The following is a 16,132-nucleotide window of genomic DNA, read 5'->3' as shown; positions in this document are numbered from 1 at the left end:
TTTATAGTCTAACTCTCACATCCATACATGACCACTGGAAAAACCATAGCTTTGACTAGACGGACCTTTCTTGGCAAAATAATGTCTCTGCTTTTTAATATGCTGTCTAGGTTGGTCATAGCTTTTCTTCCAAGGAGCAAGTGTCTTATTTTCTTGGCTGCAGTCACAATCTGCAGTGATTTTGGAGCCCAAGAAAGTAAAGTCTGTCACTGTTTCCATTGTTTCCCCATCTATTTGCCATACAGAGCTCACTGAAAATAAATAAATAGGGAGAGGATGTAGACTGGCCCAAGGCATCATGACTCTAGATTAATGAGTTTCATTATACACACATTTCACTAGTGTTAGTGCTGCTCTGGCAGATACAGTACCTCCTAGCCTCATGTGACTATAAATTAGAATTAATTAAAATTAAAAATTCAACTCCTCAGTCACACCAGCCACTTTTCTAACGCTCACTGGCTATATACCTCTAATGGTGACTGTATTAGACCGTGCAGATATTTCTGTGACCATTTCCATCATCACAGAAAGTTCTGTTGCACAGTGCTGGTTTAGAGATAATATAGAGTTTCTTTTTTAAATAAACAAGTGGAAAGTAAATTCCTTGTTTCTGTCTCTAGAATATCCTCCTCAGTGCATGCCGTGTAAAAAATGAGTGGTTGGAAACCCATTTGGAAGCTTCCATTAATGAGCTCTTTGAGCAGAAACAGCAATTGGAAGATATTGTGACTCCTATCTTCACGAAAATGGCTACACCACGTAAGTTTTGGATAAAAATGAATTGAAATTGGATAAAAATTAGATTCAGTGTTGTTATTTCTGAGATAATCAGATTTCAACAATCTTCATGAAGTAACCATTAACCTTATTATAAGCTCTAATCCATAACTCAGTTTCATTCAGTTCCAATATTAATAGCTAAAAATAATGACTGAGTTATTTCTATAGAGAATGTCTAGTACTAATCTTATTACCGTCACTAATCATTTAATTTTATGTAATTTGCTATGGTTTTGACTAATGATTTTCAACCAGAAAGCATGCCTTTGAAGGAGACAGAGAGGCAGAATTTGAAAAAAATTTTGTTTTTTCAGTGATGAAAGTCTATAGTTTGAAAAGCCTGTTGTGGGAATACTGTACTGTCATTGGAGAAGGTACACTGTCAGAATCTTGGTGGCATGTGTACCTAAGATTTTAAAGCTGTCAGCTTTATTGAGATAGAATTCTCATACCATAAAATTCACCATTTAAAAATGTCCAATTCAGTGGTTTTCGATATATTTTCACTGTCTAATTTTACTGCATAATTTCTCCATTTTACTACCCCCAAAGAAACACCATACCCGTTAGTAGTCACTACCCATTCCTTGGTTCCACAAGTCCCTGGCGACTACTAATCTACTTTTTATCTCTATGGGTTGCCTGTTCTGAACATTTCAGAGAGTCATACAGTCTGTCACCTTTTGTGTCTGGCTTCTTTCACTTTGCATAATGTTTTTAAGGTTCATCATGTTGTAATATATGTCAGTATTCCTTTTTATTGCTAAATCATAGTCCATTGTGTGGATTCAAATTTATCTATTCATTACTAGACATTTGAGTTTCTGTTCACTTGACTATTATAAATAATGCTGCTGTGAACTTTTGTGTACAAACTTTTATGTGGCCACATGTTTTCATTTCTCTGGGTCTGTATTTTGAGGGGGAATTGCTGGGTCACATGGTACCTCTATTTCTGACCTTTGGAGGAATTACCAAATTGTTTCCAAATTTCTGTTTTCATAAGCAATATATATAAGGATTCCAATTTTCTCCACATTGTTATCAATATTTGTTATTATCTTAAAAATATTTTTTAGCTCTTCTAGTGGGTATGAAGTATCTTAACGTAGTTCCCATTTGCATTTCCTTAATTACTGATGATGTTAAACATTCTTTCATGTGCTTGCTGGCCATTTGCATATTTTCTTTGGAGAAATGTCTTTTTGAATCCTTTGCCTTCTTTTAAGTTGAGTTGTCATCCTTGTTTTTTAATTGAACTATATACTTGATTTGTAATATATTAGTTTTAGGTATACAACATAGTAATTCAATATTTTAATAGAATTTAAAGTTACTGCAAAATAATGACTATACTTCCCTATGTTGTTCAGTATATCCCTGTTGCTTGTTTATTTTATGCGTAGTAGTTTATATCTCTTACTATTCTACCCCTATTTTACCCCTCCTGTCTTTCCCCTCCTACTGGTAACCACTAGTTTGTTCTGTATATCTGTGAGTCTATTAGTTTTATTACATGCATTGTTTTTTGCAAAAAATTTTTAGGTTCCACATGTAAGTAATTGTATATAGTATTTGACAAGACTTTCTGAGATATAGTCTATCAGAGATATTGACCAGTAATTTTCTTTTTTTTGAAGTTATTTTTGACTGGTTTTGGTATCAGGATAATGATGGCCTCAAAGAATGAATTGGGGAGTATTCCCTCATCTTCAATTTTTGGAATAGTTTGAGAAGGATAGGAATTAACTCTTCTTTCTATGTTGGGTAAAATTCTTGTGAAGACATTCAGTTCTGTCTTTTGCTTTCTAGAAGTTTTGAAAATTAAAAATTCAATTTCATGACTGCTGATTGATCTGTTCAAATTGTTTTTGATTTAGTGTTTGAAGATTTATGTTTCTAGAAATTTGACCATTTCTTCTAGTTTGTTCAGTTTGTTGGCATGTAACTGTTCATAATATTCTCTTATGACTTTTTTATATCTCTGTGATATCAGTTGTTATTTCTCCTCTTTCATTTCCTTTTGTTTGTTTGGGTTCTCTTTTTTTCTTGATGAGTCTGGCTAAAGGTTTATCAATTTTATTTATTTAAAAAAACTACTGATTTCATTGATCTTTTCTATAGTTTTTTGGTCTCTATTGTATTTATTTCCTCTCTGATTTTTTTTTTTTCTTCCATCTGCTGACTTTGGGCTTTTTTTGTTTTTCTAATTCTTTTATGTGAAGTTAAAAGAAGGTTGTTTATCTGAGATATTTTTTGTTTCTTGATGTATTCCTGTATTGCTTTAAACTTTCCTCTTAGAACTTCCTTTTCTATAGCCTGTAGATTTTGCAAAGTTGTGTTTACATTTTCATTTGTTTTGAGGTATTCTCTGCTTTTCTCTTTGACTTACTCATTGACTCATTGGTTTTTTTAGCAGCATGTTGTTTAGTCTCCACATGTTTGTATTCTTCTTCTTATTGATGAGTTGTCAAAGTTCTTTGTATATCTTAGGTATAAGGCTCTTATCAGGTATATAACTTGCAAATACTTTCTCCCATTATGTGAATTATCTTTTCATTTCCTTAATTGTGTTCTTTGAAGCACAAAAGTTTTTAAGTTTGATGAAATCTAATTTATCTATCTTTCCTCTTGTTGATTGTGCTTTCAGTGTCATGTTGGAGAAACATTGCCTTGTCTAAGGTCTCCAAGATTTACTTTTATTTATTTATTTTTTTTGGTAAGACTTTTACAGTTTTTTGACTCTTATGTCTAAACATGTCTATGATTCATTTTAAGTTGTTATTTGTTTATGGTGTCAGGTAGGAAACAACTTCATTCTTTTGAATGTGAAAACCCAATACCTAAGATATTTATGTTTATCAGAAGGAACTGTGGTTTTTCAAAAGTTGAGGTACTGAATGTATCCTCAGTAGTATGACAGACTGTCCCTTGCCATCTGTATCTAATATTGAATGAGCATACCCACTGCACTCTCTTAGGTCCCTGAAGGGAAATAGATACCTTTACATTGTTCTTGTCTTTCAGGAGTCCATCACCCAGTTTGTGAGTAAACATGTATACTTGAAAGGATAAGCTAAATGCTGTGTAATTCAGGGAGGCCTAAACATAAAGAGAAAGCATCATGAAGAAAGAGGAATTTCCTAGAAGGATAGGTAGCCAGGGTGGAGTATATAGGGAATTATGAAATGAAAGCACAGTATGATGATGAAAAATTGAAATATGGAAATAGGGAAGTGGTCAGTACCCTTATGGCTGATTGTAGTTGAGTCTGAATTAGGGAAGAGTAGAAAATAAGGTTGAAAGTTAGCTTGTGATCATTTTATTAAAAGTACTGAATTATAAGCTTAGACGTTTGGGCTTTACTTTCAGGGCCACGGGTTGCCATTAAAGGCTTTGTTTGGAGTAGGAAAAATGCGGGATTAAGTAGTGGAAAATAATCTGGGTTTCCTTGCAAAATGGATTGGAGGCAGAAGAGACCAGAGGGAGTGAGACCTGTGTAGTCCAGGAAGGAGATGGTCAAGATGCTTATACAGTCAATTCCCACCTTTCCCTGAGCTATCACTATTGTTAGTCTGGCCCAACAATCACTTCTCTTTCCCTTATCACCTCTGGGAAAGAATTGCAGAGGCTTCAATCAAGATAGTGGTATAGAAGGACATGGAGCTCACCTTTTCCCACAGATCCATAAGAAATACATCTACTTGTGGAACAGTTATCACAGAATAACTATTAAACACTGGCAGAAAATGTCAGAAGTGGCAGAAAACCTAGAAGTGCAGGGAAGATCTCCATGTAACTGGGTAGGATAAGAGAAAAAGAAGGAAGAAAGCAGGACAGGATCTGTGTCCCTGGGAGAGAACTGCAAAAGAGGAAAGGTACCCATGCCCTAGGAAGTCGTCACACTGGCCGTGAGATCACCCAGGACAGAAAGGGAACTTCAGAGGTTTGGAGGAAAACACAGCAGTCAGTTTGTAGCAGGCAGAACAGAGAGAAACAAGCACAGAGGGCCTGTACTACCTTGCTGCAGTCCCCAGTCAGAGACATGTACCTGCTGGTATGCGCATAGGCTGTGTGCTGAAACTCAAGCTTCAGAGGACAGACTTGGGGAAAGAACTGGGGTTAGCCTTGTGAAAACAAGCTGAAGGGGCTAGAGTGTTGTATGGACCAAAACCAGAGGTGTACGTGGAAGAAGCTCAGCCTGCCATAGAAGTGAAATGCCATTGTTAAGAGGTGTACAAAAGGAAGGACAGGGCCCATCATAGCAGCCTCACTTTTGACAGTCTCATGGCTGGCCTGCACCACCCTTTAAACCCAATTGTTAATGCAGGAGTGAAGGGGGTGGTGGGGTCTGCCATAGGTGCTTCTTTCTCAGAGCTGCCTGTGTGAACTCTGCGGGTATGGAAGGATGCCCACACTTAGAGGCAGAGTTGAAAGCAGAGCCCTCTCCCCAATGGCTGTATGATCCACAATACTGTTGCTAGCTTTGTAACTCAGTGCCTCTGGGACATGCAAGTGGATAGTGGGTGCTCCTGTGGCTGGGATAGGTCTGGCTTTAGCAGCTGTGGGCTTTGTGTGTGCATGCTCATGAAAGTGGGGCTGGGGTCTGGGCTGCTTCCATATCTCCCAGTCGTGCAACTACTGTGGCCCCGGTGCTTGACTGCAGTGAATTGGCGCCTGTGGATCTGCATTAGTGGCTTTGTGAACATAGTGTGTGAGGGACACAGGGCTGATTGTCTGTACTCCCACAGTGGAGGTGGGGCCCAGCGTAATGTGTACAATAGTGTTCTTTGTGAGCCCCCACAATGGGTGACAGGCGATATCACCGAGTGTGCTCCCTGGTGAACAGCTCCAATGGAAGAATGCTCAGTGACTCTTCTTGCAGTGGGAGCACTCCAATCCTGCCTGCCCCACAGTGAAGCTTAGAAATGGATCTGGGGACTTCTTTTCTAACAACTAGGGAGCAGACCCTGACTCTAACAGTGCTGTGACAACCACAGAGCAAAGAAGAGGCCCCATTCAGCGTCCAGTGCAGGCTATGGTCACCACATCATCAGTCATACCTTCTGTCAATGGGATAATGGCCAGCACACACTGAGGAAAGATGCTGCAGGCATCCATACTAAAAAACAGCCCTTGTACCAAAAATATTAAACAGACACAAGCTACGTAGGGACACTTTTACATAAAAATAGCCCTTCAAGACCACAGTAGATAATTGTTTCTCCTAAACTCATAGAGTAAGAGAAATATAAGTAAAATGAAGAATAAGAGGAATCACTCCCATTTTTAATCTTTGATTGAAAGATCAAGAGAGACACCAAGTTAAAAAAGGAAATAATGAAAATGCTGAATGAATTAAACAGGGCTTTCATTAGAAATGCAGATTACTGTAAAAAAAAAAGAACTAGAAACTATAAAGAGGAACCAAGAAAAAAATAGAAAATTCATTTGCTGAGATAAAAACTGAATGTAAGGCAATATGTAGCAGATTGATTATGTAGAAGAATGAATAAGTAATCTGCAAGTTAAAATAATGGAAATCTTCCAGTTTGATTCCTGGGTTGGGAATATCTGCTGGAGAAGGGATATGCTACCCACTCCAGTATTCTTGGGCTTCCCTTGTGGCTCAGCTGGTAAAGAATCCACCTGCAATGTAGGGGACCTGGGTTCAATTCATGAGTTGGGAAGATTCCCTGGAGAAGGGAAAGGCTACCTACTCCAGTATTCTGGCCTAGAGAATTCCATGAACTGTATAGTCCATGGGGTCACAAAGAGTCACACACGACTGAGCGACTTTCATACTTTCACCCAGTCAGAACAGCAGACAGAAAGAAAAATTTTAAAAAAATGAAAGCAATATAAAAAGACCTTTATATTATTTTGTTTTTGTTCAGTCACTAAGTTATGTCTGACTCTTAGTTATCCTATAGACTGCAGCACGCCAGGCTTCCCTGTCCTTCACTATCTCCCAGAGTTTGCTCAGATTCTTGTCCATTGAGTCAGTGATAAAGTGTGCCAACCTACACATAATAGGGGTCCCAGAAGCAGAAGAAAAAGGGGAATGAAAAATGTATTTTAAAAACTAATGGCTGAAAACTTACCAAATCTAAAGAAAGAAACAGATATCCAGGTATAGGAAGCACAGAGGGTACCAAACAAGATGAATTCAAACAGACCTACATCAAAACATAATTAAAATGGCAAAAGTTAAAAATAAAGAGAGTGTTCTAAAGGCAGTAAGAGAAAAGTGGTTTAGTTGCTAAGTCATGTCCAACTCTTGAGGAGTTAATTACAAGGGAATCTCCATAAAGCTATTAGCTGATTTCTCTACAGAAATGTTGCAGGCCAGAAGGGAGTGGCAAGATATACTGCAGTCAAATGCTCTACCACTGATGGCAAGATATACTGAAAGTCCTGAAAGGAAAAAATTGCAATCTAGGATACTCTACCCAGCAAGATTATCATTTAAAATAGAAGGAGAGATCAAGAGTTTCTCAGACATGTAAAACAATAGAGCAATACCAAACCTGTTCTGAAGGAAATACTGAAAGATCGTCTCTAAATAGAAAAGAAGCAAGAATCTATAGGAAAGAGCAAATCACAGGTGGAAATAAATTAAATGAGTCAGTAACAGATTTTTTTTTTTTTTTGCTGAGTTTCATGGTTTTATTAACACAAACACAATGTGTACATGAGCTGTCTATTCATTTTATTTGCTGCATAGCCTGATGTTGGGATTGCTGACTCTAATAAGCATCTGGACTGCTCTTTTCACAATGGCTTTTCAGTCTTTTCAGTTCTTGGAGGAGATGTGAGCAGTCTCAGCATAGTAAGATTCGTTGCACATCAGCAGCACTTCAAATTCTTCAATGTTGTGACCAGGAGCTTCCAGAGTCCCCTAGGCAGCATGTGCTCTGGTTTCTTGTTGCTCCTGTAACCAGTATCAGGCATCAAGATGTGTACCTTGAATCTCCCATACACCCTGTTGTCAGTGTTTCTGGGTTTCTGCCAGTTCCACTTAATTTTGACATATTGATTTGACTGGTGTCAGATGAACTTCTTGGCCTCTTTTTGATAATCCTGGACTTCACAAGGGGTCTGAGGGCAGCCATGATGCCAAGTAGGAGATGGCTGCCACTTCTGTATGCAGAGCTGAGGAAGAGAGCAGTACACAGATTTTTAAAAATGAAATAATTTTTTTCTGTGAAAGTGATGATAACTGCAATGAACAGCAAAAGGATAAACATGAAGATGTAAAATAGAACATCAAAATCATAAAATGTGGGGGAGGAAAGTAAGAAAATGATACTTTCTTTAGAATATATTTGAACCTATTTGACTACCAGTCTAAAGCAAGTAGATATAGGAAGGGGTTAACATACTGAAAACCAGGGTAATGACAAATCAAAAAAATACAATAGATTCACAAAAACCAAAAAGAAGAGAGCACAAGAATAATACAAAAGAAATCAAGCCACAAAAGGAAAAGCTAAAAGAAAAAGAAAAAGAAGAAATACAAAGTCACCAGAAAAAAAAAGTTTAAAGTGGTAATAAATACATACATATCAATAATTATCTCAAACGTCAATGGACTAATTCTCCAATCCAAAGACATCAATGGTAGATTGAATAAAAAAATAAGAGCCTATACTACGTTGCATTGAAGAGGTAGGAAAAACCACTAGACCATTCAGGTATGACCTAAATCAAATCCCTTATGATTATACAGTGGAAGTGAAAAATAGATTTAAGGGACTAGATCTGATAGAGTGCCTGATGAACTATGGACGGAGGATTGTGAAACTGTACAGGAGACGGGGATCAAGACCATCCCCAAGAAAAAGAAATGCAAAAAGGCAAAATGGCTGTCTGAGGAGGCCTTACAAACAGCTGTGAAACGAAGAGAAGTGAAAAGCAAAGGAGAAAAGGAAAGATATACCGATCTGAATGCAGAGTTCCAAAGAACAGCAAGGAGAGATAAGAAAGCCTTCCTCAGCAATCAATGCAAAGAAATAGAGGAAAACAATAGAATGGGAAAGAGTAGAGATCTCTTCAAGTAAGTTAGAGATACCAAGAGAACATTTCATGCAAAGATGGGCTCACTATAAATGGTATGGACCTAACAGAAGCAGAAGATATCAAGAAGAGGTGGCAAGAATACACAGAAGAACTATACAAAAAAGATCTTCATGACCCAGATAACCACGATGGTGTGATCACTCACCTAGGGCCAGTCGTCCTGGAATGTGAAGTCAAGTGGGCCTTAGGAAGCATCACTATGAACAAAGCTAGTGGAGGTGATGGAATTCCAGTTGAGCTATTTCAAATCCTAAAAGATGATGCTGTGAAAGTGCTGCACTCAATATGCCAGCAAATTTGGAAAATTCAGCAGTGGCCACAGGACTGGAAAAGGTCAGTTTTCATTCCAATCCCAAAGAAAGGTAATGCCAAAGAATGCTCAAACTACTGCATAACTGTACTCATCTCACACGCTAGCAAAGTAATGCTCAAAATTCTCCAAGCCAGGCTTCAGCAATACGTGAACCATGAACTCCCAGATGTTCAAGCTGGTTTTAGGAAAGGCAGAGGAACCAGAGATCAAATTGCCAATATCCACTGGATCATCGAAAAAGCAAGAGAGTTCCAGAAAAACATCTACTTCTGCTTTATAGACTATGCCAAAGCCTTTGACTGTGTGGATCACAACAAACTGTGGAAAATTCTGAAAGAGATGGGAATACCAAACCACCTGACCTGCCTCTTGAGAAACCTGTATGCAGGTCAGGAAGCGTCTTTTAATTAATTTAGTTTTAATTTTAATTTGGAGCCTCTTGATTAAAGTGAAAGAGGAGAGTGAAAAAGTTGACTTAAAGCTCAACATTCAGAAAACTAAGATTATGGCATCTGATCTCATCACTTCATGGCAATTAGATGGGGAAACAGTGGCTGACTTTATTTTTGGGGCCTCCAAAATCCCTGCTGATGGTGATTGCAGACATGAAATTAAAAGACACTTACTCCTTGGAAAGAAAGTTATGACCAACCTAGACAGCATATTAAAAAGCAGAGACGTTACTTTGTCAACAAAGGTCCATCTAGTCAAGGCTATGGTTTTTCCAGTGGTCATGTATAGACGTGAGAGTTGGACTGTGAAGAAAGCTGAGTGCTGAAGAACTGATGCTTTTGAACTGTAGTGTTGGAGAAGACTCTTGAGAGTCCCTTGGACTGCAAGGAGATCCAACCAGTCAATCCTAAAGGAGATCAGTCCTGGGTGTTCATTGGAAGGACTGATGCTGAAGCTGAAACTCCAATCCTTTGGCCACCTCATGTGAAGAGTTGACTCGTTGGAAAAGACCCTGATGCTGCGAGGGATTGAGGGCAGGAGGAGAAGGGGACGACAGAGGATGAGATGACTGGATGGCATCACCGATTAGAGGGACATGACTTTGGGTAAACTCCGGGAGTTGGTGATGGACAGGGAGGCCTGGCGTGCTTTGGTCCATGGGGTTGCAAAGAGTCAGACATGACTGAGTGACTGAACTGAACTCAATTGAATACGTTGCATATGAGAGACCCACTTTAGGGCAGAGGACACACATAGATTGAGAGTGAAGGTATGGAAAAAGATATTTCATGTAAGTGGAAATGACAAGAAAGTGGTTGTAGCAATGCTCATATCTGACAAAATAGACTTCAAAGGTTGTAAAGAGAGATAAAAATGAAGATAGTATATAATGATAAAAGGAACAATACAAGAAGAGGCTATATCCACCCAATATAGAAGCACCCAAATACATAAAATAAATACTAATAGATGTAAAGGGAGAGATTGATGGGAATATATCAATAGTAGGAGACTTTAATACCTCACTCACACCAATGAATACATGTTCCAGGCAGAAAATCAGTAAGGCAACAGAGATCCTAAATTATAAAATTCAACATGCTGTGTGTGCATGTGTGTTGTCACATCAGTTGTGTCTGACTCTTTGCAACTCTGTGGACTTTAGCTTGCCAAGCTTCTCTGTCCATGGGATTCTCCAGGCAAGAATACTGGAGTGGGTTGTCCTCTAGAGGATATTCCTGACCCAGGGATCAAACTTGTGTCTCCTGCATTACAGGTAGAATCTTTACTGCTGAGCTGCTGGGGAGGCCAAAATTTAACAGGCAATTGATTTTTTGCAGGATATTATATCCAAAAACAAACAAACAAAGAAAAACAGAATGCACATTCTATTCAAGTGCACATGGAGTATACTCTGGGATTGACCACATACTAGGGCACAAAACAAGCCTGAATACATTTAAGAGTATACAAGTTATTTCAAGCATCTTTTCTGACCACAATTTCATTTAACTAGAAATCAACCATAGAAAAAGAAAAGAAAGAAATCAATAATATGGAGACTAAGCAACATGCTACTAAAAAAGGAATGGGTCAGCAATGAAATCAAATAGAAAATTAAAAAACTACCTTGAGACAAATGACAATGAGAACACCACCATACAAAATCTGTGGGAAGCAGCAAGAGCAGTTCTTAGAGGGAAGTTCATAGTGATACACGCCTTCTCCAGGAAACAAGAAAAATCTGAAATAAATAAACTAATCTACTGCTTAAAACAGAAAAAATAAGAACAAGGAAAACCTAAAGTCAGCAGAAGAATGGAAATAATATAGATCGGCGAGGAAATAATAAGATAGAAATTTAAAAAGCAATAGAAAATCAATAAAGTTAAGAGTGGTTCTTTGAAAGAGTAAACAAAATTGACTATCCTCTAGCCAGACTCACCAAGAAGAAAAGAGAGATGATCTTAAAAAAAAAAATCAGAAATGAAAGAGGAGAAATCACAACTGATACTGCAGAAACACAAAAACCCATGAAAGAATACTGTAAACAATTATATGCCAGCAAATGGGACAACTTAGAAAAAAAGAACACATTTCTAGAAACATATAACCTACCCAAACTGAATCAAGAAGATATAGATAATTTGAACAGACCAATCTCTAAAGTGAAATACAATTTGTAATGAAAAACTGTCTACAAACAAGAGTCAGGACCAGATGGCTTCACAGGAAAATTCTATGAAACATGCAAAGAAGAACTTACATAAATCCTTCTCAAACTCTTCCAAAAGAGTGAAGAGAAGGAAACACTCCCAAAGACATTTTATGAAGCTGCCATCACCCAGATACCAAAAGCAGACAAAGATACCACCAAAAAAGAAAATTATAGGCCATTGTTTTTGACAAATTAGATGCAAATATTCTCAACACAATACTAGCAAACTGAATCCAGCAACACATAAAAAAGATCATACACCAAAAAAAGCAAACAACCCAATCAAAATATAGGCAGAAGACCTAAATAAACATCTCTCCAATGAAGACATATGGATGGCTAATAGATACATGAAAAGATGTGTATCATCACTAATTATTAGAGAAATGCAAATCAAAACTATGAGGTACCACCTCACACTGGTCAGAGTGGCCATCATAAAAGGTCTACAAGAAAGAAATGCCAGAGAGGGAGCAGAGAAAAGGAAGTCCTCCTATATTGTTGTAGGAATGTAAATTGGTGCAACCACTATGGAAAACAGCATGTAGGTTCCTCAAAAAACTAAAAATAGAGTTGCCATATGATCAAGCAATTTCACTTCTGGGTATACATCCAGAAAAATTATAATTCAAAAAGATACCTGCACCCCTATGTTCATAGCAGTGTATTTACAATAGCAAAGATATGAAAACAATCTAAATGTTTATTGACAGATGAATGGATAAAGAAGATGTGGTATACACATACACACACACACACACAATGGGATGCTACTCAGTCATGAGAAGGAATGCATTAATGCCATTTACAGCAGCGTGGATGGACCTAGAGATTATCATACTAAGTGAAGTAAGAAAGAGAAAGGTAAATACCATGATGTTACCACTTATATGTGGAATCTAAAATATGACACAAATGCACTTATCTACAGAACAAAAACAGACTCACAGACATAGAGAACAGACTTGTGTTTGTCAAGGTGGGGGAGGGGGTTTGGGAAGGATGAATTGGGAGTTTGGAATTAGCAGATGCAAACTATTATACATAGTATGGATAAACAACAAGGTCCTGTTGTATAGCAGAGGGTGCTATAGTCTGTAAGAAACCATAATGGGAAAGAATATGAAAAAGTTGTTTATACACACACATACACACACACACACACACACACACGCACTCTGAATCACTTTGCTGTATGGCAGACCTCTTTACCCAGGTCCTCTGTATCCCCTCCGAGCACCTCAGTATCTTACACCTTCATATTAGATCTTGATGGAACCTGTGAAATGACCCCTTTGTTTTACTGAAGAAAGTGCAGACATGTGAGGTTAAGCAGTTTACTGAAATGGCTCAATTAGGAACAGTAATACTGTTTATATGAGAAGTATGACCTCACAGCTTTAAATATTGGGGGAAAAGAAAAAGGTTGGGGGAGAATTGACCTACCAACATCAGGGTTTCATTAATGACTGCTTCAGGCTTGGATATACGGATTTATTTCATGGCCAGTATTTTAAAAACTGGCTTCATTTTTGTTTTCTGTAGCATGCTAATTAAATGTAATTTAAAAATCTTCTTCCTTTCAGGTCAAGTGAAAAGTGCCAAATCTGTACAGTAAGCCACGGTCAGAAAAGAAGTCAAGATCATACCTTCTATTGAGTATGTGTTTTAATAACAGGCCACATTGTCTTCCATATCTATAAAAGCAAACCTATCTGTGCTCACTGAAGTTAAGAAAATAGATGTGGGGTTTTATAAAAATGTTTAAATATGAAATTAAATCATGCTTGTTTTGTTTTATCTCATTCAGCATGCTTATGTCCAGGCTTTCTGGCCTTGCCTCTGCCCTTGCAAGTCAGTTTAATGTGAGTTCCACGTGCTCCTTCCAGAGAACACTTGAGTATGAGTCACTCACAAAGACCAGATGGGAGTTATAAAAGCTGCTTAGAGAATCTGACAGTTTTCTGTGTAATTGAGGCATGGAATTTCTCTTCAATTGAGGGATTTTTTTTTTTTTAAGACACATTGACCATTTCCAGAGGAAAAATTTGTTCTCCCTTCCTCAAAAGGAAAGCTATGGGATGACATTCTGGAGCAAGGAAATATTAAGGATGGTTCAGATGAGAGTCCTCTGCTCACCAGCCCAGGTTGGATGCATGAGACAAGTGCTCGGGGCTGGTGCACTGGGAAGACCCAGAGGGATCTGGTGGAGAGGGAGGTGGGAAGGGGGATCAGGATGGGGAATACATGTAAATCCATGGCTGATTCATGTCAGTGTATGGCAAAAACCACTACAATATTGTAAAGTAATTAGCCTCCAACTAATAAAAATAAATGGAAAAAATAATAATAATAAAAAATAAAAATAAAAAAATAAATATTACTTTCTTACCTCCAAAATAAAATTCACCTTTAAGGTGGGATGTGGTCTCCTAGTGGACTTCCCAGGTGGTGCTAGGGGTAAAGAACCCACCTGCCAATGCAGGAGATGGTAAGAGGTGTGGGTTCGACCCCTGGGTCAGGAAGATCTCCTGGAGAAGGACATGGCTACCCACTCCAGTATTCTTGCCTAGGGAATCTCATGGACAGGCAACAGTCCACTGGGTCACATAGAGTCAGACACGACTGAAGTGATTAAGCACGCATGCATACACGTGGTCTCTTAGTAAATCTTCTTGTTTCTTTAACCTCCTTCTGTCTTTCCCCAATCTGTAGGTTTGGCAATCAGTTCAGTTCAGCTCAGTTGCTCAGTCATGTCCGACTCTTTGCGACCCAATGGACTGCAGCATGCCAGGCTTCCCTTGCATCACCAACTCCCAGAGCTTGCTCAGACTCATGTCCATTGAGTCAGTGATGCCATCCAACCATCTCATCCTCTATTGTCCCCTAATTGTATTACATGTCATTTTCCTTCTGTTTTATATCTCTTAGATTTTAAATATAATTGTTGGTTTCATATTAGTGATTTGAATTTGTCTTTTTTCTAGTTTGTCTAAGAGCCCCTGAACCTTCTGCTACTCTGAGACTTTCTGGAAAAGTTCTTTTTTGTTGTTGTTGTTTTCATTTATTTTTATTAGTTGGAGGCTAATTACTTTATAATGTTGTAGTGGTTTTACAGAATAAGAGACACGGAAGTGGAAAAGTTCTATAGGAAGAAAATTATTCTCTTCTTTGTCCCACCCTAAAAGCTAGTTTTTCATTGTTGAAGGGAAGAAAAAGAAACGAGCAATTCAGTAATTCCTTGTCACTTGACATTTTCTCAGGCACAGTTCTGAGATAACACTGTATCACAAATGTAAAAGTTTTGAGATTTTTTTTTTAATGTATGAGCTATTCAGGTTTAGTTGCCTTGAGCAAAAGAGGAGAGCAGTGCCTCTCAGCCCCCTCATTGATAGATCTAGTGGGTGTTCATGGAGTAGTGCAAAAAAGGAGACCAGTGTTTGTGCCATTCTCTCAATATTGTAGATTGTGAGAAGTCTATTCCCTTTAAGCACAGCAATAATTTGGGCAAAGGCCAGATGCCATTTTTGTCCTTCCTGGTCTGATTCTACATTTTCTGAGCCTTGATCGTGAATATGACACTGTTTTCCAGGCATGTAGTTCTAGTGACGAAGAAAGGATTTCTGAATCTCACTTCAAAGATTCCTAGATAAGACCGAGTAGAAAATAAACTCTCTTCTTTATCTTTATATCTTGTTCTTGAAATTCACATTGGCATTTTTATGTCATTATGGTTCCTTTACTTTCTTACAGACTACTTTTCTCTTTTCAGCAGCTGCTATATGTTTGTGTCCCCCCTCCAGATTACTATTTTGAAACTTGATGCCCTCTGTGAAAGTATTAGGAGGTGAAGCCTTAGCAGGTGATAAGGTCAGTGAGGCTGCTGATCAGGCCCTTTATATAAGAGGCCCTAGATGGCTCCCTTGCTCCTTGCACCATGTGAGGTTACAGCAAAAAGATATCCATCTAGAAGGCAGATTCAAGAGAGTCTGCTGGCGTCATGAACTTGGCCTTCCCAGCCTCCAGAAGTATGAGAAGTAAATGTTTGTTGTTTATAAGGTACAACAAACCTTATGATGGGTTTGTTACAGCAGCCTGAGTGGGCTGAGACACCAGCTCCTCTTCATCCTGCTTCAAGATAGGGGAACTTTTCGAAAGTCAATGCTATCTTTCAATTTTACTTGTCAGTTGTACCTCAATAAAGCTGAAAAAAGTCAATCCCAACCCTTGGCAAAGCAATCTGCAGTTCTCTACTCCGTGAGCTCTATCCCCAATGTTAGTAA

At 38.2% G+C, this 16,132-nt stretch overlaps 1 protein-coding gene and 1 pseudogene across 2 annotated transcripts in view; one reads left to right on the top strand and one right to left on the bottom strand.

The window, feature by feature from the left end:
* ANKRD45 (ankyrin repeat domain 45) overlaps positions 1 to 14,050 on the top strand; it is a 39,878-nt gene extending 25,828 nt beyond the window's left edge. For both annotated transcript variants that reach the window (XM_043923650.1, XM_043923649.1), the window contains exons 5-6: positions 624 to 762; positions 13,436 to 14,050. In XM_043923650.1, the coding sequence (XP_043779585.1) occupies positions 624 to 762; positions 13,436 to 13,467 (171 nt within the window). In that variant the 3' untranslated portion in view covers positions 13,468 to 14,050. The remainder of the gene's footprint in view (positions 1 to 623; positions 763 to 13,435) is intronic.
* LOC122707791 lies at positions 7,487 to 7,898 on the bottom strand (annotated as a pseudogene).
* Positions 14,051 to 16,132: the final 2,082 nt, after the last annotated feature.

This window comes from Cervus elaphus, chromosome 14 (genome assembly GCF_910594005.1).
Source record: "Cervus elaphus chromosome 14, mCerEla1.1, whole genome shotgun sequence".
Lineage (NCBI taxonomy): Eukaryota > Metazoa > Chordata > Mammalia > Artiodactyla > Cervidae > Cervus > Cervus elaphus.
The sequence above is the reverse complement of the archived record's forward strand: the minus strand, read 5'-3'. Positions and strand labels throughout refer to the sequence as shown.